At 52.8% G+C, this 25,562-nt stretch overlaps 4 protein-coding genes and 1 long non-coding RNA gene across 5 annotated transcripts in view; 2 read left to right on the top strand and 3 right to left on the bottom strand.

Annotated features, from left to right (window-relative positions):
* Positions 1 to 5,617, bottom strand: part of LOC146421287 (uncharacterized) — a 31,460-nt gene extending 25,843 nt beyond the window's left edge. Inside the window, exon 1 of the mRNA XM_085047413.1 lies at positions 5,538 to 5,617. Coding sequence (XP_084903539.1) covers positions 5,538 to 5,546 — 9 coding nt within the window. The 5' untranslated portion in view covers positions 5,547 to 5,617. The remainder of the gene's footprint in view (positions 1 to 5,537) is intronic.
* LOC146421282 (uncharacterized) overlaps positions 1 to 25,562 on the top strand; it is a 110,253-nt gene that overhangs the window by 40,394 nt on the left and 44,297 nt on the right. The gene's annotated exons all lie outside the window — the stretch shown is intronic.
* LOC146421288 (uncharacterized) lies at positions 2,932 to 5,561 on the bottom strand. The gene is made up of 2 exons (XM_085047415.1): positions 5,538 to 5,561; positions 2,932 to 4,855 (listed from the first exon to the last, which is right to left on the bottom strand). The coding sequence occupies exons 1-2, from the start codon at positions 5,544 to 5,546 to the stop codon at positions 3,164 to 3,166; spliced, it is 1,701 nt and encodes a 566-aa protein (XP_084903541.1). The 5' UTR covers positions 5,547 to 5,561; the 3' UTR covers positions 2,932 to 3,163.
* LOC146421286 (class II histocompatibility antigen, B-L beta chain-like) lies at positions 6,354 to 9,102 on the bottom strand. The gene is made up of 4 exons (XM_085047108.1): positions 8,741 to 9,102; positions 7,919 to 8,200; positions 6,540 to 6,715; positions 6,354 to 6,365 (listed from the first exon to the last, which is right to left on the bottom strand). The coding sequence occupies exons 1-4, from the start codon at positions 8,994 to 8,996 to the stop codon at positions 6,354 to 6,356; spliced, it is 726 nt and encodes a 241-aa protein (XP_084903234.1). The 5' UTR covers positions 8,997 to 9,102.
* On the top strand, positions 9,549 to 16,752 carry LOC146421285 (uncharacterized). The gene is made up of 2 exons (XR_014848744.1): positions 9,549 to 11,884; positions 13,609 to 16,752. It is a non-coding gene; the product is annotated as an uncharacterized LOC146421285 (long non-coding RNA).

The raw sequence follows: 25,562 nt of genomic DNA, 5'->3' as shown, positions 1-25,562 counted from the left end.
CAGCTTTGGGGGTCGGGGGGGGGCAGGATCTGGGAAATGGCAGCAGCTGCCAGGAAGGGACTGGGATGGACTGGGACACCAGGATACACCAGGACTGGGACTGAGACCCAGCGGGACTGGAATTGGGGTGTTGCGGTTTAAGGGAGTTATAGCAGACCTTACTCAAAAGCATCTCTACCCAGCCCAGTTCTGCTCCTCAGTGCACCAAACTCTTCCTCCAAGGGCTGGTCACTGCACTCTCACTGGCTGGGGAGCCATAAGGCTTGCTCTGGTTTCACCTGCTTCCACAACTGGCCATGATAAAGGAGGCAAGGAGGGTTTACGCATTGTGTCCGCGGAAGGTTTTATTCACATGGCTGCACCAGAGGCCAAAGGCCTCCCCTGGTGCACAGACCATGTTCATAGACACACGTGGTGCATAGACAACAAGACGGCAGAGAGTGAGGGGTATTCTAGGGAAACAGAGAGGAGCAGGGACAGCACACAGGCCCAGTGACCTCTGGGCACAGGGGCGGTACATGGGCAGAGTTAGGGTACAGGAACCAATAGGGAAAACCAGAGGGCGTGGTCAGGACTATGTGGGGTGGGGAAGACAGAACAATGGCAAAAGGTAAACATATTAAGAAGGAATGGGTGGGGAACCTGCATCTATTATCACATTTCCCCTTTTTTTACTAAATTAAAGAGGAAAGGGCTTTTCCCAACAGCCCTCATAGCAAATTTTTACTACAACATAAAAATGTAACAACATAATGTAACGCAATAACAAAATTAGTTCTGCTGTGGATGTAGGGAACTAAGATAAAGCTGTTAAAAAGGGGTAACTGTTTTAAGTAAACAAATGCTAGAGCACTTATTAAACAACGGAGGGAACAATCAAATTTAAAATTATGATGCAGCTGGCTGATTTTGATGCTGGAGATAAGTGCAGGCTGAATTTTCAGACTGCAATTGTCTTTGCAGTTTGTTAGTCTTCTGCTGGGGTTGCTAGGATCAAGACAGGGTTTACAGCAGCCATGGGGTTTTTGCCGAAATCCTTTTCAGCTTAGGAGGGGGAGAAGTCTCTGGATGCGGAGCAGCTTCACCGGGTGACACACAGCTCTTGCCTGCTACGGCTCTGCCAGGTCCACAGTGGCTTTGGGGCAACAGGAATCATACTGGGATAAACTGGGAGTATACTGAGGACTACTAGGAGCCACTGGGAGCAATCAAGAGTGACTGGGAACATGCTGGGGACAACTGAGATATACTGGGAGAGAATGGGAGTGGTTTGGATCATACTGTGACCGACTGGAATCATACTGGAAGTGACCAGAACCACAGTAAGAGTGAATAGGAGAAACCGGAAAAATGCAGGGGTGAATGGGATCATACTGGGAGCAGCTGGCCCATGCTGGGGTCATAGTGGGATCACACCGGGACTGAAAGGGTCATACCTGGAAAACTACAGGGGGTGAAAGGGATCAAACTGCATTCATATTTAGAATGTCTGGAAGTTACTGGGATCATATTGGAGGTGACTGGACTCATACTGGGACCAACTGGAACCACGATGGGGGCAAAGAGCATCACAGAATGACTGGGGGCACACTGGAATCCTAATGGGAGTGAGTGAGAGTGAAAACAACCATAGAGGGCATGACTGGGAGCAACTGTGATCATGTTGGAGTAGCTGGGATCTTACTGGGAGTGAGCGGCACCATACTGGAATCATGGTGGCAGTGACCGGGAGTGACCGGGATCATACAGGTGGTCACTGGCAAGCAGCGCTGAGGCGGCGGCGGAGCTCGGAGTGGCTGTCCCAGCGCAGGTGGGAGCCGCGCTGCCTTGTGCCGGGGCTCGGGGCTCGCTGCGGGCGGATGGAGGGGATGGAGGGGGCGGCAGGGGGGGCTGTGGCGGCTTCGTTCTCCCGTGTCCCTCCCTCCCTCCCTCCCTCCCTGGCTGTGGCGCCGTGTTGCCGCTGGCCTGAGGCCGCTGAGGGAGCGGCTGCCCGCGGTCTCCTTGCCGCTGCTGCCTCGGCAGGAGGCGGTGCCGGAGCAGCGCTGGCTCGTCCCGGTTCCCCTCCGTAGCACGGAGGTAGCTGCCCTGTTCCCGGGACGCTGCGCAGGGACAGCCGCGCTGGGACAGCCTCTCCGAGCTCGCCCGCCGCCTCCCCGGGCTCCGCCCCCTGCCGCCGCTCCCGGGCCGCACACACGCTACCACCATGGCGCCGCTGCTGCCCCACTAAAGCCCTGCCTGCCTGCCTGCCTGCCTGGGGGCGACACCGGCGCCGGCCTTGTCCCCGCTCGCTGGCACCGAGCAGCAATTGCGCTGGGACAATTTCGAGTGTCAGCACAGCCAGCCAAGGGCAGCGAGGCGCGGGCTCTGCACAGCGCACAGCCCAAGCCCCGCGCTCTCAGTGCCCCCCGGGCTGGCCGAGGCCAAAGCCACACATGAGGAACAGCCCTGCAACGGGCCCGGGCCCAAGGCGCCATTGCTCTGCAAATAGCGACAAAGTTCTCCGCACCTCCCAGCCCCGCCTCGGCACGCAGCCCCCGGGGCAGCCCCACGGCCCCCACGGCAGCTCCCAGCCTCCGCCAGCCGCCCTGCAACGACCCAGGGGGAGCAGGCCAAGGGACGCAGCTGCTGGTGCCCAGGGGACGCCAGGGACAGCGGGGGCACTTCACAAGCCTTTGGTGCAAAAGAGAAAATCATCAGGAAGGAAAAAGCAACAGCAGCGCTGGCTCCAGAGCACAGGGCCACACGAGACCATGGCACATTGCAGTGGGGCGACGCTGGCCCCATGCCAGGCACCCAGCAGAGCTGCTCTCTCACTGCCCTGCACAGCCGCCATGGGGAGAGAAAATTGAACCAAGGCTTCCTGAGTTGATAGAAGGACCTGGCTAAGAGATCCCTCATCAAACACCTTTGTGCACAAAACAGGCTGGGAACTGGCGACGTGAATTGAATTTATTGCTAACAAACTCAGAGCAGGACAAGGAGTAAAATTTGACCATTTAAAACACCTTCCCCTAACTCGATGGGGATCACCTGGAATGGGGGTCACCAGGATTCTGCCTAACAGGGGTCACTGGGGATCATCCCATGCAGATCTTCCCACTGGGGATGGAGTTGGAGCAGCAATGAAGCTCTTCCTGCACTCGGGACACGTGCAGCACTTCCCTCACCGGTGCATCCGTTGGTGCTGAGTCAAGTTAGAGATATGTGAGAAGCTCTTTCCACACTTCCCACACTCATAGGGCCTCTCCCCTGTGTGGATCCTCTGGTGCTGGATCAGGTTGGAGCTCTGGCTGAAGCTCTTCCCACACTCCCCACACTTGTAGGGTCTCTCCCCGGTGTGGATGCGCCGGTGGGTGACGAGGGTGGAGTTTTGCTTGAAGCCCTTCCCGCAGTCAGGGCAGCGGAAGGGCCTCTCCTGTGTGTGAATGCGCTCATGGAGGAGGAGGTTGGAGCTGGTTTGAAACCTCTTACCACACTTGGGACACTTGTAGGGCCTCTCCCCAGTGTGAATCATTTTGTGCTGGATCAGAGCAGAGCTGTCCCTGAAGCTCTTCACACACTCGGGACACTCATAGCGTCTCTCTCCTGTGTGGATCCTCTGGTGCTGGATCAGGTTGGACATCTGAATGAAGCTCTTCCCACACTCCACACACTCATAGGGCTTTTCCCCTTTGTGGATCCTCTGGTGCTGCATCAGGTTGGAGCTCGACTTGAACCTCTCCCCGCAATCGGCACACTTATAGGGCCTCTCCCCAGTGTGGATGCGCCGGTGGGTGATGAGGGTGGAGTTTTGCTTGAAGCCCTTCCCGCAGTCAGGGCAGCGGAAGGGCCTCTCCTGGGTGTGAATGCGCTCATGGCGGAGGAGACTGGAGCTGGTCTGAAACCTCTTCCCACACTCTGGACACTCATAAGACCTTTCCCCAGTGTGAATCACCTTGTGCTTGACCAGGGTGGACTTCTGGCTGAAGCTCTTCCCACACTCCCCACACTCATAGGGCTTTTCTCCGGTGTGGATTCGCTGGTGCCTGATGAGGGTGGAGTTGTTCTTGAAGCCCTTCCCGCAGTCAGAGCAGCGGAAGGGCCTCTCCTGTGTGTGAATGCGCTCATGGCGGAGGAGACTGGAACTGGTCTGAAACTTCTTCCCACACTTCCCACACTCATAGGACCTCTCCCCTGTGTGGATGCTGGGGTGTTGGATCAGGCTGGCACTTAGGCTGAAGCTCTTTTCACACTTCCCACACTCGTAGGGCTTTTCCCCAATATGGATCTTCTTGTGCTGGATCAGGGAGGAGCTGTGCCCAAAGCTCTTCCCACATTCCTGGCAATCATAGGGCTTTTCCCCAGTGTGGATCACCTGGTGAAGCATCAGGTGAAACATCCGGCTGAAGCTCTTCCCACACTTCCCACAGTTGTAGGGCTTTTCCCCTGTGTGGATCCTCTGGTGTTGCATCAGCTCAGATCTCCGCCTGAAGCTTTTCCCACATTTTCCACACTCACAGGGCTTTTCCCCAGTGTGGATCATTTTGTGTCGCAGAAGGTCAGATCTCCACCTGAAGCATTTCCCACATTCCCCACAATTGTAGGGCTTTTCCCCAGTGTGGATCCTCTGGTGATGGATTAGCCGAGATCTCCACCTGAAACTTTTCCCACATTCCCCACACTCGTGGGGATTCTCCCTGGCCACAGGCTTCTCCCCCAGCTCCAAGCTCCGGGTGCATTTCCAACTGCCTTCCCGGCACAGTGAGGCTCTTTCCTCCTCGCAGCTCCCTGGGCTGCGTTTGCAGCTCCTACTCGTGCAGCATCTCCGGGCTTTTTCCTCCTCCTCCATCCGGCCACGCCTTGGAAATGACAAATCCTACTTTGGGGGAAAAACACGGGCTGAGCGCCTTGGCCTGGGGGTTCCTCCTGCCCAGCTCCAGCTCTGCAAGTCTCCGAGGGTTTTGTGTCCATAAAAACCCCAAACCACCACGATTCTGGTCTTTTCACTTTGGGATTCTGGAGGTCTCCCTTCCCTGCACTCATGGGGCTCCCGTGGCTCCCGGGCTTCCCTATTTTCCAGGGTCCCGCTTAGGGATGATCCGGGGGCTTGGGGGTCCCAGGGGTCCCTTCTCCCCTCATTCTCTGCTCCGCGCTTCCAGGGATCCCAGGCTTTCCCCTTATCCACGCTCCCCCCTCTCCAGCCTGCCGGGGCTCCCCCAGCTCCGCCATCGCCCCTCTCCACTCACCCCACTCCGGGGCTCCCGCCCTTCCCCTCCACCGCTCTCCCGGGGGACCCCATGCCCGATGTGCCACTCCCACCCCGCCACAGGGCCATGGCCACAGGGAGTCCCCAAAATATCCCTCAAAGGGCCATTTGCGCCTCAGCTTTGGCGTTCTGCCACATCCAAACATTCTCCCCGCAAAATCAAACCCTCCCAGCGACCCTTCACGAGATTTGGGGCTCAATCCCGGAAGCTGCGAGCTCCAAACACCCGCCCAGAAAAAACGCCGCTCGGGGACCCCCGAGAAATTTGGGGCGACTTCCTCCTCCCCCTCACCTGCGGCATGCGGGGCGCCGATGCTCCCGGGGCCGGGCCGGACAAAGAACTCCGCGCTCCTTCTGCTGCTCCTCCTCTTCCTCTCTCCAACCTCTTCCTGCTCCTCCTCTTCCTCTCTCCTCCTCCCTCCTCGTTCCGCGTCCCCCCTCCTCCTCGGTTATCCGGCCTTTCTCCCGCTCCTTCCTCATCCCTCTTCCTCCTCCTCCTCCATCCCTTCTCCTCCTCCCCCCAAGCCCAGCGCCCACCCTTTCGCCCCTTTTCCCCACGCCGTCGCATCCCGCGGGAGGAGCCGGATGGAGCCGGGGCAGGTCGGGCTGGGGCAGCGCTGGGCTCCGGGCCAGGCCTGGGCGCCCCCCACGCGCCCCCTCCCCAAATTGGGCTGGCGGGAAGCGCTGGGGGCGGGGGGGGGGCGCAGGTGGGGTTGGGGTGGGGAGCGCTGGGCGCTGCGGGTCTGCCTGGGAACTGGAGAGTCATCAGCGCCGCGAGCTCGGATTGGATCATGATCGCTCAGCGCCTTCTCCCATTGGCTCATTTTCGCGGCGCTATTTTTCGGGGCTGTTTTTCTATGGGGTTTGGAGGTTCTGGGGGGCTCAGGGGGGTCTCAGTGCCTTTTTTGGGGTTCGCTGTGTGCCGTGTCGGGGTTCCGCTGCCTCCCAAAGCCCCCAGAGCGGGGTGACACTTGGGGACACACGGGGGTCCCCATTCCCGATCCATCCCAGGTCAGGTCTGCTCCCCAGTCACAGCCCCACCGCGGGGTCCCCCCAAGTCCCTCCCCACTGCCCCCCAAAAAACGGGACTGGCGCGAAATGGGAAGCTTTACTGGGAGTACTGGGAGCAGCCGGGCGGGGTCAGAGTGACAGCAGGGCTGGGGGGACACACGACCCCCCCAAAATCAGCACGGGGACACAGCGGGGGGTCCCGGCCGGGCCCGAGGCCACGGGGAGGCGCTGCGGCCGGCGGCGGCTCAGGAGCTCTGTGGGCAGAGAAAAGGGGACACCGGGCTGGGGGGCCCCGGGGGGAGCACAGCCGCTCCGGGGGAGGGGGGACACGACCCCCGGGACCTTTTCTCACCTTCTTGCGCAGGTAGAAGCCGATCCCCAGTGCCAGGAAGACAAAGCCCAACACGAAGCCCCCGATCCCCATCAGCATCTTGCTGAGAGCAGCGTCCGGCAGCATCTCTGGGGGGTCCACAGGGCTCAGGACCCCCAAAAACCTTTCACGGACACCCCAAGCCCCTCCAAGCACCCTCCCAGTCACTCTCAGCCCACCCAGAACTCCCTGAAACCGCCTCCCAATCCATTCCCACCCTCCTCAGGACCCACCAAAGCCCCTCCCGTCCCTCTCAGCACCCTACAACCCCTCCCAATTGCCCCTTAACCGCCCCTGGACTCCCAAACCTGTAGGATTTAATCCTGTGGTATGGGGATCTATGAGGATGGAATAGAAACAAGTGATCACTGAAGTCGGATTTTAGAGCATGGGGGTTTATTGTGAAAAATCGTGGGTGTGAGAAACCTGCCAGAGCCGCAAGACGCAGCTCAAAACGGGTCAGAGAAGGAAGAGCGAGAGAGTGCGAGAGCGAGAGAGAGAGAGAGACGAGCAAAAGTAAGAGAGCGATCTGCCGTTTACAATACAATAAATCATCTTCTGTGTTGAATATTCTAATTCTCCTTAACCAATCAAGGACAAGCTACAAACCCTACAACATTTACATACAACCTATAAGAATCATTGCATTACCATACAGGGCTATATTTTAAACCTTAAAAACTGGTTTTTTGGACCCTCTGCCAAGCAGGCAGGGTCTGCTATGACCCTTGGACTTGCCTGCAGATAGAGGGCATTGTTCTATCAAGAAGGGGGATTACCTTCAGTCAGCTATACCATTGTTTTCTAGTTGTTCAGTAACTCAGAGCTTGTTTTCATCATCTTTTTGCCAGGTACTCATAAAGGCAATTATATTATAAGGCTTTCCTATTTCATCTTCTCCAACACAAACCCTCTCCCAGTCCCTTCCCAGCCCCAACAGGAGTCACCAAGGTCCCTCCCAGTCTCTTCCCAGCACAACCAACCTCATTCCAACCTTTGCTTTTCCTTCTCCAATTTCCTTCCAGCGCCTCCAGCCTCACTCCAACTCCCTCCCAGTTACCCCAGCACCCCCAAACTCCCTCCCAGTGCCCACCAGCACCCCAGAACCTCATCCCACCCTCCCCAACATTCTTCCAACCCCTTCCCAGCCCTCCCATACCCCCAAGCCCCTCTCCCAGTATAAACCAGCCTCTCTCCACCTCCCTCCCAGTTCCCCCCAGCACAGCCCAATCCCCCTGCCAGCCCCCCAGTGCCTCCCCCGCTCCCCCCGGCACTGTGGGCTCTGGCCGTACCCCAGTGCCACCTCAGGGGCTGCTCCAGGCTGACGTGCTCCACCTGGCAGGTGTAGGTGACCCCGTGCCGGGGGGGCGTTTCCAGCAGCACCAGCAGCTGGTAGGTCCAGTCCCCGTTGGGGAGCAGGTCGGTGGTCATCACTTGCTCCGAGAGCTCCTGCTGGCCCTGGAACCACCTCAGCTGCACCTGCGCAGGGTAGAAATCCATCACGGAGCACAGCAGGCGGCTGGGCTCGGGCTGGGAGCTCGAGGGCACCAGTGAGATGGACACGCTGTGGGGCACTGGGAGAGAGAGGGGAGACACTGGGATCAGCTGTGGGGCCCTGGGAGAGACCTGGGAGGGTTGGTGTGGCATTGGGAGGGAGTGGGAATGGACTGGGAGGGACTGGGGGGGGCACTGGGAGAGAGAGGAGTGGATTGGGGGGCACTGGGAGGGCAACGGAAGAGAGGATGGAGGTCTTGGAGCATACTGGGAATGGACTGGGATTGGGATTAGAAGGACTGGGTGGGACTGGGAATGAATCGTGCGGCACTACGACGCCGAGTACAGCGCGGGGTACTCAGCGCTGCGGGTCTGCCTTGCAATTGATGAGTCATTAGAGAGACACACTCTGGCTGAGGGGCGTCTGCTTCACGCTCGGCTGAAATGGCTGCGCGGAGGTGGGGCTGGGAGGGACAGGGATGGACTGGGAAACCTACAGGAGTCACTAGGAGGGACAAGAGGCCCGAGGGCTCTGAATTGATTTTCAGGGAGGTTTTTAGGGGCTCCCAGGGTCATTGCCAGGGCAGGGTCCGATGGGACACATTCTGCATCACGCTCACCTCTGCGCTCCATGCTGAATGGGCTGTACAACGCGTAGTTGTACCGGCAAACTATGTCCACCTCAGCCCATTTCCTCTCCATGAAAGCTGGGAGGTTGTTCCAGTACCGGGCCACTTTCTCCCCATACGCAGTGAACCCCACAAAGTGCCCCACGTTGTTGTCGAACCTCGCATACTCCACTTGGTTGTAGATGTTCTTGTGCACATACCTCACCGTTTCTGTGCCATTAGTGTAATAACACTCAAACGTTCCCATGTCCTGAAAGACCCCTGAGTGTGCAAGGCACACACCTTCAGTCCTCCCCAGGAAGCCCAGAGCTCCGGGGGTCACCCCGGATCCCCACTCCACACCCCATGTGCCCCATGGCTGCCATGGAACCTTCCTTCCCCCTGCTCCCACTTCCACTTTTGCGCTATTCTTCCTATTTCCCCTTTCTCATCCTCAGCCCCCCCACCCTCCTCCATTTCCAGTCACTTCTCAGTTCCCTTTTAGGGTCCCATTCTCTCTGTTTGCCCTTTTTCCACCCTTTTCCCCACAATCGCCCCAGCCCCAGCCCTGTCCCGCTCAGTTTTGGGCTTCCACCCTCCCCTTTTCCCTACTTTCCCATTCTCTCCCACCCCTTTCTCATCTTCCCCCAACCCTCAGCCCCTCCCCCTCTCCCTTTCGGGTTCCCCTCCTCCTCCCCTTCAATTTTCGGGTCCCAGACCCCTTTCTTTCCCCTTTTCCCCCTTTCCCATCGCATTCCCTGCTCCCCCCGCTCACCCGACAGCTCCGCGCCCGCAGCCGCGGTGGCTCCTAGCACCACCAGTACGGCCCCAGCTGCCGCCACTCGCCCCATGGCCAGCGCCGGGCAGCTGCCGCCAGCCCCGCAGCAGCCGCTGCACTGGAACCACCACCGACCCTTCCCAGTGTCGTGACATCCCGAGGCGCCATGGATGGAGCACGGAGCTGCCCCTGCCTGCTGCTGCTGGCGCTGACTCTGTATGGCCTTTGGGGGCTCCAAGGTGGGCTTTGGGGCGTCCTGGATCCATGGGAAAAGGGGCATGGGGGCGGTTCAGAGGGCATAACCGTCTTTTTTTAGGGATTTTTTGGGAAGGGCGTTGTCCCAGCTTCCTCTTTTTTCAGGGTTTTTCCCTGTTTCCGTGATTCTAGGAGTTGGGAGTGGCCAAACTCCTCTTTTTCCACGGTTTTGGGGCTCTTGGAGTGGCCAAACCCCCTTGCAACCAGCATTTGCAGAACTGGCAGTTCCAACATCCACTTTTCCCGGAATTCTGGGGGTTGGGGTGAGATCAAATCCTCTTTTTCCAAGATTTTGGGGGGCTGGGACTGCCCAAATGGCCCTTTTATCAGGACTTTGGGGCTCTGGGTGTTCCCAAACACCACTGTTTCTAAGATTTGCGGAACTGGGCATCCCCACATCCTGTTTTCCCATGATTTCTGGAGACAGGGTGCCTAAATTCCTCCTTTTCCATATTCTGGGGCTCTGGCAGTGCCCAAGCCCTCTTGTTCCCAGGATTTTGGGGGCCTAAGTATTCCCAACCTCCATCTTTCCCCACCATTTTGGGTGGAAATCCCCATATTCCCACGATTTTTATGCTCTCACCCCCCAGAATTCCCCATTCCCAGGGCCCCAAAACATCATCCAGATGGAATATGAGCAAAAATCCAGTTCCAGGGGAATCAAACCCAATTCCAGGTGCATCTGACTTAATTCCAGGAGGATCCTGGGGGAATTTCAGCCTCTACAGCAGCACAAATACCATTCAAACCCAGTTCCAGGGGGATCCAACCCTATTCCAGGTAGATTAAACCCAATTCCAGGATGAATCAACCCAATTCCAGGTGGAGCAAATCCAATTCCAGGAAGATTATTCAACTGCAGGTAAATCCAACCCAATTCCAGATGGATCAAATCCAACTCCAGGTGGATCAAACCCAATTCCAGGGAGGTCAAACCAAATTCAACTGCTTCGAGGGTCCTATCTCCCCTTTCCCTCCATTTAGGCAGCTCCTGGCAGCTTTGTTCTGGGAGGAATCCCTGAGTTTCAGGATTTTTGGGGTGCAGTTTTGGAGGGGGACAGCTCTGTCTGCCTTTACCCTCCCTGTTGTGGCCTCTCAGCTGCCCCTGACACCCTGGGGTGCTGGGATTTCCTTCCTGGGGACAAGGATGTTCATTCCCTTCCAGGAGCCCAATGCCCGCCTGGGGGTCCATCCAGCTCAGGGGGTCCTTGATCAGCTGCCCTAGAGCCTCTGCCAGGGTCTCTCAGCACAGCCAGAGCCACTCAGCCTGGGGTCCCCAAAGCCCTCAGCAACCCCCAAGTCCCTGCCAGGAACCCTCAACTCCCTCAAACCCAGCATCCCCCACATCCCCTGGAAGTTTCCCCCATAGCACCTCCATGGCCATGTCCCCACATGTCACCGGCCATGTCCCACCATGTCCTCACCCACGGCTGTGTCCCCACTATGTTCCCATCCATGGCCTTGTCCTGATGCCTGATGGGTTTTGTCTTTTCTCTTTATACCCTTTTATACATTTTTATACCCCTTGCCCTGTACCTTTCACTCCCTGTACCTTAGCCCTACATGGCTATAACTCTTGTACTCTGCCTATTTCGGACTTCTCTGGGGAAGACGAAACATCCCTACTATCCCAGACCTAGAGGCTCCAACCTTGGACAGAGCCTCCTCTCTGGAACATGTTTTTATAAACTAGACTGTAGCCTCATTTAGGTGGGATAATTAGAATAGGGGGATAACTACTTCATTTGTTAGGTTTCTTATTGGGGGATTTTAGGTAGCTAGGCTAATTTGTAAGGCCCATTAAATTGTATATGTGTTGTACACGGTGTGCTCCTCAGTGTGATTCCACCTGTGATGAGGGTGCACCTGGGATCCTTTTATAACCAAGGGAATACCCTTTTTTTCCCCTATACTGCTGTGTCTGCCTCTTATTTTACCAGCCTTTAAGGCATCAGTTCTGGCAAGCCAGGCAGGAGAGAAGCGGATCCTGAGATCAAATTCTGGATTGAAAAACACCCCACTGCACCCCCAACTTGCTGGCACTACAGGAGGGAAGTGGCGATTCGGGATTGCGAAAACCAGGGAGTTTCCGAAAAACCTACCGCACATACACAGCAGAAGAGGTGAGATCAAAGAAGGGTTTTACGGTTTTACTGCTAGCTAGCATCCGGGGGAGATCTCCCAGGGTGGGAGTGTGGCCCGGGGGGCCATAAAGGAGGGGTTTTTACAACCTACTCTGCTCCCACAGGGAGGGCTGTGAGGAGAAGGGAATACTCTTCGCTACTACTCACAGAAAGGCCACACAGTGGCTCAGAGGGAGCCATGGCTCAGGGGTTGGGGCTGTGGGTTCGTCTACCTAGGGGTGGTCATTCAAATCTTGCCAGCTTCTTTAATCCATGTGCTCTTTTAAGCTTGCTTTACTCTGCTGGACGTGGGAATCACGGGTTCATTTCTCGCGCCAGACTCTTGGCTAAGAACTTTCTTTCCGGCTGTTTTTTTTCTGTTAATAAGCAAAACATGGGTGGTGCATCTTCTACTAACCCAAAAATCCTGCAGGATTCCCCACTGGGTCTGATCTTAAAAAACTGGCACGACCTAACGGGGAAGAGACCCCCTTCTGAACACGGAGGAACTAACTGGGCTCTTGTTGTGGGTGTGGCCTGTGTTGAACCTGAGTGGGGGAGAAAAACGGCTGTGTCTAGGTAGTTAAAACAACCAGTTAATCACAGAACTACTAGTAGAGCTTCAGGTCCAGAGCAGGTTTGATGAGTTAAGGTATGAAGAATTGTTTTCTATATTCCTGAATCGGGAGGACGTGAACAAACAAATGAAAAAAGACTGCCTGCCTTGTGAAAAGGAATATCATACCCCTTGTCGCTACAGGGGCCAGCTGGACTGGAGGAGGTGGTGGGAGCCTGGCTCCCTCCTCTGCCGCCACCGCCGGCAGCTCCCTCCTCTGCCGCCACCGCCGGCAGCCCCCTCCCTTATCCCGGGTGGATGTGGCACTGGGGATGGGGGATAGGCGGCCACCGCCAGCTGCCTTCTCCCCTGCCACGGTGGGGCTGGGGGATGAGTGGCCACCTCCCCCTCCGCCGCCACCTTCCCCAGGCCACCCAGTGGGCAGAGGCAAGGGAGAAACACGGGTGGGCTAGTCACCACCCACTGGCCCCCCTGAAGGCAGAGGCAGGGGAGGAACAGAGCCAAATCCAGGCGGGGAGAGAAGTGCATCTGCTACAGTACCCAACCCCTCCCAGGCTGGGGAAGGGTGGGGCGGAGGGCAGCGCCTGCTTCACTGCGCAGTCAGTGACAGGGCTGAAGGAAAAATAGCTGCCATTAAAAGCAAGACAGATTAATTCAGTGCAGATAGCTCTGAGGAGGAGGAGACCAAGGCTGGCGCTGTAGCCACAGCGGTCCGCGGGCTTACCAGGAAGAAGAGGAGAAAGGTAACCCGAGAGGTTATAGGGGTTGCTAGTCTGGTAGCTGAACACACCAGATATAAAAGAGATGAACCAAGAAAGAAGGAGACTGTCCTAGAAGCACCTTTGAGGTGGGCTGAGGGGCAACTGAGTCAAGGTACTGTAAATGTAACCAGTGCCACAGGGATAAGTGAAACAAGGCCTTTCTTTCAACCTTTAAAATTTAAACTGAGAAAACCCATCCTGCCAGTAAAGAAAGATGATGGTAAAAGCTACAAATTAGTGCAGGATTTAAAGGCAGTTAACAAAATTACAGAGGACATAGATTCAGTTATACCAAACCGCTACACTTTTCTGACCACACTGACAAATAAGCTAGGATGGTTCACAGTTTTAGATCTCAAGGATGCCTTTTTCTGGATTTCTATAAGTGAAAGTAGTCAAGAACTCTTTACTTCTGAGAGGGAAAATCCTGAGACAGGAAGAGAGACTCAACTCCCCTGGACAGAGCTACTCCAAGGGTTCAAGAACAGCCCAACTATATTTGGACATCAGCTGTCAAAAGAACTAGAGGACTGGGGAAAACAAGAAAAACCTTTATATGAAGCCCTTAAAGCAGCTGAGAAAGGAACCATCAACTGGACAAAGAAAGCAAGGGCTACATTTAAACAGCTAAAACATTCCTTAATGTCCACTCCAGCTCTAGGGCTGCCAGACCTAACTGAGCCCTTTGGACTTTATATATATGAGCAGCAAAATGCTGCTCTAGGGGTACTGGCACAGCACCTTGGGACCAGCAAAGAGCTGTGGCCTATTTCTCAGAACAGCTAGACGATAGCCAAGGGTGGCCTGAGTGTCTGAAAGCTGTGGCAGCAACTGTCATCCTAATACAGGAGGCTCATGAATTCACCCTTGGGCAGCACACTGTTGTGTATGTACCCCACACCGTGATTTCTGTGCTGGAGCAAAAGGGGGGACACTGGTTATCCCCTAGCAGAATGCTTAAATACCAGTCCGTGTTGTTGGAAGAGGATGATGTTACCCTAAAAACATCTGTTGTAAACCCTGCAATGTTTTTGTCAACCACATTGCTTGATGACGTGCCTGAGCATGACTGCATGCAGACAATAGAGGACACCTATTTCAGCAGACCAAACCTGAAGGATGAGCCTCTGAGGAAGCCAGATTGGGAACTGATTGCACTGACCAGAGCTCTAGAACTGAGTGAGGGAAAGAAAGTAAACATATGGACTGATTCCAAATATGCCTTCAGTGTTGTTCATGCCCATGGAGCTATTTGGAAAGAACATGGCCTGCTGACTGCTCAAGGTAATGGCATTAAGCATGCAAAACAAATCCTTGCACTTCTGGAGTGCATCTGGAAGCCTACAGAATTAGCTGTCATGCATTGCATTAGTCAGGAAAAGACAACCCCTGAAGTGGGAAATAGTTTTGCTGATGAAATAGCAGGAGGAATAGCAGAAAGAGGCATATTTGCAATAGTACCACAGAAAGAAGTAGATCTGACAGGGATTACTCTAAAATATGACCAGAGTGACCACAAATTAATTAAATTTCTTAAGGCTTAGGTTAAGAAAGGTAGGTGGGCTGTTACCCCAAAAGGCCAGGTTGCAGTCCCAACCTCACTCCTTCAGGAAATAGCACACAGGGAACATGACAGTACCCACTGGGGAACAGAAAGGCCTTTAAAACATCTAAAGAAAGTAGTAATAGGGAGAAGGATGATTGATATTGAGCAATCTATAACAAGCAAGTGTGAAACCTGTTGCAAAAACAACCCTGACATGAGTAAGAGAGTAGTGTTAGGAGTGACAAAGGCAGGTCATCTCCTGGGAGATTACTGGCAAATAGGTTTTGCTGAAATGTCATAGAAGGAGGGATACAAACATGTATTGGTATTGGTTGTTATGTTCCGTGAATGGCCTGAAGCTTATCCCTGTTGCACCAATGCAGCAAAGGAAATAGTGAAAGCCTTGCTCAAGTATATAATTCCAAGGTTTGGGGTTCCTTTGGGAATGTTGTCAGATAAGAGATCACATTTTGTTGCAACCATGATTGGGGAAGTTAGCAAGATTCTGGGACTTACTTGGGACCTGCACACACCATACAGGCCCCAGGCAAGTGGCAAAGTTGAACGTATGAATGGAACCCTCAAGGCCCAGACTGTTAAGATCTGTCAAGAAACATCCATGACATGGGTTCAGGCTTTGCCTATGGCCTTACTGAGGGCCCACATACAACCAAGGCAGAGGGACAGTATAAGTCCCTGTGAAAGCCTATATGGCAAACCATATCAGGTTCCACATATTCCGGGGAAATTCACATGAGGGGAAAAATTGATTTACAGAAATACTTAACAGCTTTAAGCTTCACTTTGCAGAAGCTCCAGAGATTTGTCGTGCAGTCCAAAGCTATAGGATTGGACACCCCTGCTCACCCATTTCAGCCTGGAAACTGGGTCTGCATCAAATGGTAGACCAGCGACCCCTTCCAAGCTAAGTGGAAAGGACCATTCCAAGTTTTGCTGACCTCCCAACTGCTGAAAAAGGTTGCTGGGAAAAGACCATGGATCCACTACTCCAGAGTGAAGATAGCTTCTGCCCCTAAGACCATCGAGAAAACAGAGACTGATGCAAATCAATATAATGTAATTTAAATTGTTCTTTACATGTCTGTTATTTGCCCAATTGGTAACCATGACTCAAGGCTTAGCCAAAAATTGCGCAACATGGTGATCCAAAATGTATCCAGATTTTGATATGAGCAATTGCTAGATCTGCACCCAGTTACCACCTCTAGATAGAGATGTGATAACTGGCCATTGAAAATTAAAAAGGTTTAGAAGAAATTGGGAAGGGAATTCAAATTCTACATGAAGTGGGTTCCAGAAATTACACCTTGAAATTTGACCATATCTTCCACACCCTCACTTCATGGTTACCAAACAGGGCCTGGGTAAAAGAAGCATTTATAATACTTGTATTGTAGTTATTACCTTTGCTATAGCTAGTTATGTAGACCAGTGCTGTAGTTAGTAGTGTGGAGACTAGACAAGGTAAAGTCTTGTTAGTGTCTAAAAAGGGGGGAATGATGCCTGAGGGGTTTTGTCTTTTCTCTTTATACCCTTTTTACACTCTTTTATACATTTTTATACCCCGTTCCCTGTACCTTTCACTCCCTGTACCTTAGCCCTACATGTATATAACCCTTGTACTCTGATATTTAGCCTAGTTTGGGCTTCTCTGGGGAAGACGAAACATCCCTACTGTCTCAGAACTAGAGGCTCCAACCTTGGACAGAGCCTCCTCTCTGGAACATGTTTTTGTAAACTAGACAGTAGCCTCATTAAGGGGGAGATAATTAGAATAGAGGGACAATTACTTCATTTGTTAGGTTTCTTATTGGGCGATTTTAGGTAGATCTGCTAATTTGTAAGGCCCATTAAATTGTATACGTGTTGTACACGGTGTGCTCCTCGGCGTGATTCCACCTGTGATGAGGGTGTACCTGGGATCCTATTAAAACCAAGGGAATACCCTTTCTTTTTTCCCCTATACTGCTGTGTCTGCCTCTTATTTTACCAGCCTTTAAGGCATCAGTCCCACAATGTCACCACCCAGGGCTGTGACCCCTCATGTCCCCACCCATGTCTCAGTACAATGTCTTAATTTTAAACCCAAATTCAGGTGTTTGGAAGGGATGGAGAGAAATGAAAACCAAAGCTGAAAGAAAAGGATTTATGTGGCTGTGCTGGCTGAGGATCCATGTGCTTGGGTGGGAGGGAGGAACCCTTCTTGGAGGTTTCCACCCCACTGTCTCCAAAATCTTGGTCTTTGCCCCAATTCTTCACCATTTCGCTGGGGAAATGGCCATGGAAATCAGAATCATGGAATCACTGAGGTTGCAAAAGAACTCCGAGGCCATCCAGTGTTCCTTGATGCCACAGGAGAAAAGGATTGGATGGAGCGGCTGAGATCTTTTGGGGTCAAAAATCAACAAATCTGCCCTTCTGTGGGAATTCCTGATATCAGCCTGCATCGTGATGGATGTTCCTGCCCCTGCACAAGAACATCCAGGGGTCCACAGAGAGCCAGGAGGATGTGGAGCCTCCAGCCAGGTGTGTTCCCCACACGGATCACCAGCACCACGGATCACCAGGGCTCTGCCCAGTGGGGTCACTGGGGATCATCCAAAGCAGATCTTCCCACAGGGGTTGGAGTTGGAGCAGCATGCAAAGCTCTTCCCGCACTCTGCGCACTTGCAAGGCTTCCCTTACTGGTGGCTCCGTTGGGGTTGGGTCAAAATAGATCTGCTGGGGAAGATCTTCTCACACTCAGGACACTCGTAGAGCTTCTCCCCAGTGTGGAGGTGCCAGTGTCTGACAAGGGTGAAGTTGTGGTTGAAGCACTTCCCACAGTTGGGGCAGCAGAAGGGCCTCTCCCCTGTGTGGATCCACTGATGCTGGATGAGATGAGAGCTGCTGTGAAATCTCTTCCTACACTCAGGACACTCATAGGGCCTCTTCCTGCTGTGGATGCGCTGGTGTTTCCTCAGGCTGGAGCTCCACCCAAAGCTCTTCCCACATTCCAAGCAGGTGTAGGGCCGTTCCCTGGTGTGGATCACCTGGTGCTGGATCAGGTTGGAGCTCTCACTGAAGCTCTTCCCACATTCCCCACACTCATAGGACCTCACCCTGGTGTGGATGAGCTGGTGTTTCCTCAGGGTGGAGCTCCACCCAAAGTTCTTTCCACATTCCCCACACTTGTAGGTCCTCTCCCCTGTGTGGATCACCTGATGATGGATCAGCTCAGACATGGAGCTGAAGCTCTTCCCACACTCCCCACATTCATAGGGCTTTTCCCCAGTGTGGATCCTCTGGTGCCAGATCGGGCTGCAGCTCTTGCTGAAGCTTTTCCCACATTCCCCACACTTGTGGGGCTTCTCTCTGCCCTCAGGCTTCTCCCCCAGCTCCGAGCTCCAGCTGCATCTCCGGCCGCCTTCCCGGCACAGCGAGGCTCTTTCCTCCTCGCAGCTCCCTGGGCTGCGTTTTCAGCTCCTCCTCGTGCAGCATCTGCGGGCGTTTTCTTCCTCCTCCATCCAGCCACACCTTGGCAATGAGAAATCCTGCTTTGGGGGGAGAAAAAGGGCTGAGTGCCTTGGCTTGGGGGTTCCTTCTGCCCAGGTCCATCTCTGCAAGTCACCAGAAATCTTGTGTCTGTAAATACCTCCAAAATACCAAGATGCAGCCCAAAAATCCCCCAAACATAAAGACACAGCCCCTTAAGTCCCAAAACATCCAGGTTCAGCCAGAAGCCCCTCCAAAATAGAATGATTCAGGCTGCCACAAAAAAACTAATCTGCCAACATTTAGCCCAATAAACTATAGAAAAACCCCTGTTAACTGTGGATCCCCTTCCCCAGTCACCTGCTGGATGTGGGGGAGAGTTGCAGATACAAGGAGTGGTAGGACCAAGTGGTGACTCCTCACACTCCTCTTGCCCTCACTACTACTCCTTCTGCAAAAGGTGGGGAGTAGAAGAATCAGGCACAGAGGTGCAGGGCTGGCTGGGGCTGTGGGGCAGCCGGGGCTCAGGGATGGGCACTGCCTGACTCCAAAACCCTCAGCAAGGGCTAGCAGTGGCCCCAGGCACCCCTGAGGCTGCAGGACGCCCTGGCTGCCTGCCTGGCCCAGGGAGCTGCCAGCCCTGCCTGCCGGGGGAGCTGCATTTGGACACTGCAGCAGGACAGGGAGCAGCTCTGGGATAGGGGAATGGAGGGTGAGCATGAGGAGAAGGAGGAAGGAATAGCTGGGAAATGTGGATTATACATGAAAGGATCACGATTTTCTCTTAAGGATTTTGGTGGGATCACTGGAGAAATGAATGATTTTGCAGAAAGCTCAGCAGCTGTCACAAGATGAGTACCCACAGTGAGCAGAGCTGGGGGAGAGGCAGAATAAGCCCCTGGAGGAGTTGGTCACAAAGGCACAGCAGGGGAATGGAAGAAGGGATGAGGAAAAGGCCAAGGTGAAGACAAAGGCCATGGCACAGTTTCTACAGCCCCTGAGGGATGAACTGCAGGGCTCATGGGGGCTCCATGACCGAGGGGACAGTGTCAGCCACAAGGATGTGGCACTGGCATTGCCCTCCTCAGCAGGGGAGAGCTGACCCAAACAGCCCCTGGGAAGGACGCAGGGTTCCATCTGCAGGGCACAAGGACACTGGAAGTAGAGGCAGGAGGATCCTCAGCAGGAGGAAGTTTACCATCCCCTGTTGATGGAGATGGATTGGTAGTGGTGTTAGATCTCCCATCGTAACAGGGACCCAGCTCACTGGGATGTGTCCCTATAACACTCCTATCCTGCCAGTCAAGAAATCAGATGCAACCTATAGAATGGTGCAGGACCTAAGGATAATAAATGAGATTATTAAATGAGGCACCCAACAGTCTCAGAGCCTTACACCATCTTGGACCAGGTTCCCTCCTCACACCACTGCTATTCATTACTTGATTTAAAAGATGCTTTCTGGGGATGCCCACTTGCAGAGGATTGTAAACAGTATTTTGCCTTTGAGTGCAAACAAGAAGAAGAAGGGAAAATGGTAAAGACATGAACAGTCCTTCTGCAGGGAAGCATGGAAGCACCAGTCTTTACTCGGGCAAGTATGCAGCAAATATAAAAAGAATGTACCCCACCCCAGGGACTGGGCTACTGCAGGATGTGGATGACTTGCCAGGAATCAGGAGGACAAGAGGAAGTGGTAGAAGGAGCCACAGTGAAATTGCCTAATTTTCTGGCTAAAAGCTCTCAGTACCTGAAAAGAAAGCACAAATGGTGGAGAAAAAGGTTAAATATTTGGGACATATTTTGACTGAAGGTTTGTAGTGTATTGACCCAGAGAGGGTCCAGGGAATCTCAGAAGTACCATTACCCAGGACTAAAAAAGGAACTGTGACGGTTTTTAGGATTAATAGGGAATTGCAGGACCTGGACTGAGGACTTCTCCGTTCTAGCCAGAACATTGCATGACTTTTTAACCCCAGAGAGCGTCAGTGTTGTGGTATGGACATGAGAAAGAGAGAAAAACTTGAGAAAATTAAAAGACAAATTGATTAATGCCCTAGCCACAGCGCTTCCAGACTCAGAAAAGACATTTGAGTTCTATGTGGATGTTAAATAGGGCCATTCCAAATGAATTCTCATGCTAAAATGTTGAATCCTGTGGCCAGAGAGTGACCTCATTGTCTGCAGAATTGTGCAGCCACAGCTTTAATGGGAACTGAGGCCTAAAGACTGACAATACCAGGATCTCTTATTGTTAAAGTCTGGCATCAGTTAAGCATTGATAACCAAAAGAGCCTCTAAATGGATGAGCAGGGCTCAGTTATTACAGTAGGAAACTTGTTTAATGGAACAGGAGGATTTAGAATTGAGGACAGGGGAAGGGTTTAACCCAACCTCCTGTTTGAATGGCCCTGGACAGGGGGCTGGCAAGAAACATATGACTGTATTCAAGTGACAGAGCTCCAGACCAGGCTAGGAGAGATTTATGAGACACCCTCTGGCCCCAGGGAGGAAATGTGACTACTGATGTGTCTTCAAGGGCTGTAGAAGGGAAATGGGTCACAGGATATGCTGCTATTAAGGGAAGGGAATTAGAGGAAGGGGGGAGGTTACAGGCTCAGCTCAGACAGCAGAGCTGTGTGCACTTGTGACAGCCTGGGAATTATATTGGGTAAATAGTGAACATTTGTGCTGATTCTAAACACACATATGGGGTGGTCCATGAGTTTGGAAAACTGTGGGAGGAAAGAGCTTTGTTAACCTGCAGGAGAAAAACGTTCACTACTGAGAGCTGAATTACTAACCTATTGGAGGTGGTGAATTTACCAACAGGGGGGGCAATAATCCACATTAGGGGACACCAAGCAGGGTGCTCCAGGTTAGAAAGAAACTTGCCAGGGTGGGAGGCCTTGGGCTGTACATCCTCTCCAACCATGCCATGTGGATTTTACTGAAATGCCCTGAGCAGGAAGGCTTAAATATCTTCTGACAAGGTGGCAGAAGCATTTCTGACTGCTTCAGCAACCCCTAGATCTGTTATTAAGGTATTTTTTGAATAAATAATTCCAGTATATGGCATTGTGGAAGCAATAGACTCAGACAGGGGAACTCATCTTACAGGAAAGATCCTTCAGGGGGTTATGGCTGCTTTAGGAATACAATGGGACCTCCATAACCCCTGGCACCCCCAGAGTTCAGGCTGGGTAGAAAGAATGAATGGGGAAATAAAGAAACACCTTTTGAAGCTAGTGATGATGCCTAGACAGGCTTACCTAAAACAGAAGCTAGACAAAATTAAGAGAATAAAAAGCAGTTATATTTATTGAAGGGCCTTCAGGTACATTTAGGGCAGTCATAGCCCACCCAGGGGCTACTCACAAAATGGACAATGGGTCACGAGTTTTTCATACTTTATAAGTTTTTCCATTTGCATTTCAGGGGTTAATCCTCCAATTACAGGTGCAGCTAATGAAGTCTATTACATCAAGTTTGCTCCCCACCAATTCACTGTTGTTTCCATAGCCTGGGGCTTCAGACAGTAAGGTGTCCTTGAGTTTCAGGCCTAGAGAGGAATTGTTTTGTCTAAAAATAAGACAACAGTAGCTTAGCACCCTGTATCGAGTCTAGAGTTATACATTAAAGAATTACAGGATTACAGATACATGAAAAATGTAGAAGCTAAAATCCTAAGGCATCAGTGATTGAAACTAAGATGCCATGGCTACAGCTTTTGCCATTGGCTTTGTCAAAAAGAAGAGCCAGACCCAGGGTGGATATTTTATTATCTCCCTTGGAACTGGAGTTTGGAATTCCTTGCCCTGGTAATTCTCCACCTAATGTGTGGGGAGAAATAAGTGATGTATATTTAAAGCAGTCTGAGGCCAGAATCCTGTCTCTTGTGAAATCTCTTCCACAGGAAGCTCGGCTGGCACTGACCCTGCCTTTGGACTTTGCTCTTCACAACATCCAACCAGGACATTGGGGCCTGGATAAGGAGTGCAGAGAAGCACCACTGGTGGCCAAGTGCCATGGCCCATTCCAAGTGTCACTGAGCACAGAAACAGCTGCCAGCACAGCTCAGCATGGGGGGACCCCTCACCCTCGGCTCAAGGTCTCTGAAGCCCCACAGATTTGCACTTCCAGCTGCAGGAGGAGGATGGGAGGCTGCGACTGACCCTGCACACAAGGGGCCTGAGCAGCAGCCAGGGCTCCACATCGGGGGAAGTCCCTGGGCCTGCCCACACATCCCCTGCTGAAATAGTCTGTGTGGGCACCCCTCCTTTGGCATCTTCAGGCACTGGGGGCCAATCCTTGCTGGCACTGCTGGAGGTTCAGTGCTTTCTGTGCCTGCACTCACCATGGGTGGTGCAGAAGACACCGTGAGAATCAGACTCTGGGTCTAAATCAGACTCACACACTGGGCTGGCTGTGATTAGATCGCACCATTAGAATGTTTTTTCCTAATAATTCTACTTTTATATTGTCAGTTAGGTTTGGACCAGGGGTGTGAGAATTAATTTTTAGTCTTAGGAGAGGAAGTAGCAAAAAACTTCATAACTTTGGAATTTTTTTGTCTAGATGTGTGCGTGGCTGTCAGTGATGGCAAAATTCTGGTATGGGTCTTACCACATTATCCTTTAGGTTGCAACTTGCAAAACTAGAAGAGGTTTAAAGAAGTTTAAAGGTGACCCTTTAACTCATCAACAGCTAATACAATATAGTTAAAGAGAAAAAGCAGCACATGTGAGTCACCCGATGGCTGCCCTGGCAGAGAAGCTTCTGTTCCAGGCAGCTACCAGAGGAAGGAGCTTTAGAAATGCAAATGAACACTGCTGGGGCAAAGGCTGGACAATGGAGCAGGGCCTTCTGGCCTGGGGGAGCAATTGGGCCAATTCCCTCTGTCCCTCAGACCAAACTCCGCCTGCTTGCACAGACGGAATTTGCACAGCTCAAGGCAGAACCCAGAGTGAGGAGAATTGACTCTGCAGCACAAATTGGTTAAGCTGGAAAGGAAAACAGCAAATGGAGAACGCTGGGAAAACATCACTAAAAAAAGTGGGAGGGAATCAGCCCTCTCACCACTCTAACATATGCTACCATTCTGGGTGCTTTATAGAGTGTCATAGGCCACCAGGGTTTTTTGCTACCACAAGTTCAGGGAAATCAGTTGGGAATCCAAGAATATGATGATTTAATTAGAGAAAAGCAGGAAACAGTCAACTAAAGCATCCATGGCCAGACAGAGCACCTCAAAAATGAGAAAAAGATGAATAGCCACCAGAACAAATCCTACAACACCATGGACCAGCCCCTGGGAACCTTAACGAATTCTTATCAGGTGCCAGAACCCATTTAGAATTTGAAACGCATCATTAGATTACAAGCTGTCTTGGAAATAAGAAACAACCAGACAGCTCCAGCTCCTGACCTCCTTGCTGAACAATCCACATTTCCGTGGTTCTCTGGCAGACCATGGGTTAAACCAATGCTGTTTCTCCTCTTATGTGCTACAGCAACTCTCATCTTTTTACCATGCACCACACCTTGCTGAGTGCAGCTCATTCGGCAGCTGGTCAAAGGGATGCAGGTGGCAGCCAGGCCTGCTGATCCTGACATGGCTACAAAAGGACAGAGAATGAGGGCACTGAGAATAATCCCAAAACCAAAGAAGGCTCAGGAAGGAGAGATTAGGTCAATAGTAACTAAAACTTTGTAAAGACAATTATTGAGAAAAAAATAACAGGAGTGAGCGAATGGAATAAGATTAATATGTCTTTACACACAGATGGGGTGAATCTCCTTGGAGATAGGACCAGGGACTTGGAGATAAGAAAGTAAAGGGAGAAAACAACTTTCAGAAAATGTTACTAATTGACACCAACTGCTCCTCAGCCAAGGTCCTGCTCCATTCCTGAACTCCCAGAAGCAGAACAAACATTTCCCAGAGCCACGAATACTGAATGTTACACAAACTACGGGGTGCATATTAAGGGACACAGGCAGTGGGTGCATCGCGAAGTCTGTACCTTCCAAGTACCTCAGCCAGACGGCAAAGAGACAGGGAGATGCGGCCGGGAAACTAGGATAAAAAGGAGGCTGCGTTTTACAGAACCCATGGAAAATGTCCCACGGCCTCTCCCTGTGGTCATCAATAAAGTCACTTTTATACGACTCCTCTGTCTCCTGCGGGCACACAAACCTCTGGCCACGCGAATTTTCCCGCACACTGCCGCTGACAGCGCAGCCACCTCTGCGCTACCCACAGCAAGCGGGACGAGCCAGCGCTGCTCCGGCACCGCCTCCTGCCGAGGCAGCAGCGGCAAGGAGACCGCGGGCAGCCGCTCCCTCAGCGGCCTCAGGCCAGCGGCAACACGGCGCCACAGCCACGGAGGGAGGGAAGGAGGGACACGGGAGAACGAAGCCGCCACAGCCCCCCTGCCGCCCCCTCCATCCCCTCCATCCGCCCGCAGCGAGCCCCGAGCCCCGGCACAAGCCAGCGCGGCTCCCACCTGCGCTGGGACAGCCTCTCCGAGCTCCGCCGCCGCCTCCCCGGGCTCCGCTCCGCTCACTGCAGCCGCTCCGCTCCGCTCCGCTCACTGCTGCAGCTCCCGAGGATCCGGAGGCACTGCTGGACCTGCGAATGCTCGAATGAGGTGGGGCGGGGCGGGACCGTCCCTCAGCCCCGCTCTGACCAATCAGCGCCGCGATCACGAAGAGTGACAAGCGGACCAGCCAATGGGGGCGAGGCAGTGTCTTCCGTGTCCCGCAGCTGGTAAAAAAAGTTCCACATCGTTTTGTGCGCCCCGCGCTGCCCAATTAAAATAATTCCTCGCCCCTGTTAGCTCCTCTGAGCTGATGGTAAACATCGCTGCATCTCAGGCACGGGTCCAACGAGCTCCTCTTTTCCTTATGAAAAGAAAATGGTTTGTGTTTCCCTGTGGAGAAAAACCAGCAGAAGAATCAAAAGCGTTTAGGTTAGGAAAGACCTCGAAGATACAAAATCCAAGCATAAATTATAAGGTTTAATACACGTTTTTTCCCTGCGAAATGCCACAGCATCCCTGCGCTCACACTTTCTAAGCAAGCTGAGACCCAAACTGTGGCTAGGTGAAGCATTGTTCTGATAGGGAAGATGTGTGCTGATGTCTTTATAATTCCATGGCAGAGGGGATGGGTGTTAACTGGATCAGCTTCAAGCTGCAGGTTTGAATATGTCACAGTTTGACTCTGGCTAAATGCCAGGAATTGCCACATGACATCTGCTCAGGGCCCAGAAACAGAAAAATCCTGAAACACCAA

Source organism: Lichenostomus cassidix, unplaced genomic scaffold (assembly GCF_008360975.1).
Source record: "Lichenostomus cassidix isolate B80296 unplaced genomic scaffold, HeHo_3.0 HiC_scaffold_33, whole genome shotgun sequence".
Taxonomy (NCBI): Eukaryota; Metazoa; Chordata; class Aves; order Passeriformes; family Meliphagidae; genus Lichenostomus; species Lichenostomus cassidix.
This window is presented reverse-complemented; position numbering and strand designations above follow the sequence as displayed.

What these genes read in the sequence shown, in the direction of transcription:
- LOC146421286 (XM_085047108.1), bottom strand. Translation starts at nt 8,996, where the DNA reads ATGGGAACGTTTGAGTGTTATTACACTAATGGCACAGAAACGGTGAGG. An exon ending in ATTCAGCATGGAGCGCAGAG is followed by an intron (nt 8,201 to 8,740) that starts GTGAGCGTGATG and finishes TCTCTCTCCCAG; the next exon opens with TGCCCCACAGCGTGTCCATC. An exon ending in GCCCCTGAGGTGGCACTGGG is followed by an intron (nt 6,716 to 7,918) that starts GTACGGCCAGAG and finishes TGGACCCCCCAG; the next exon opens with AGATGCTGCCGGACGCTGCT.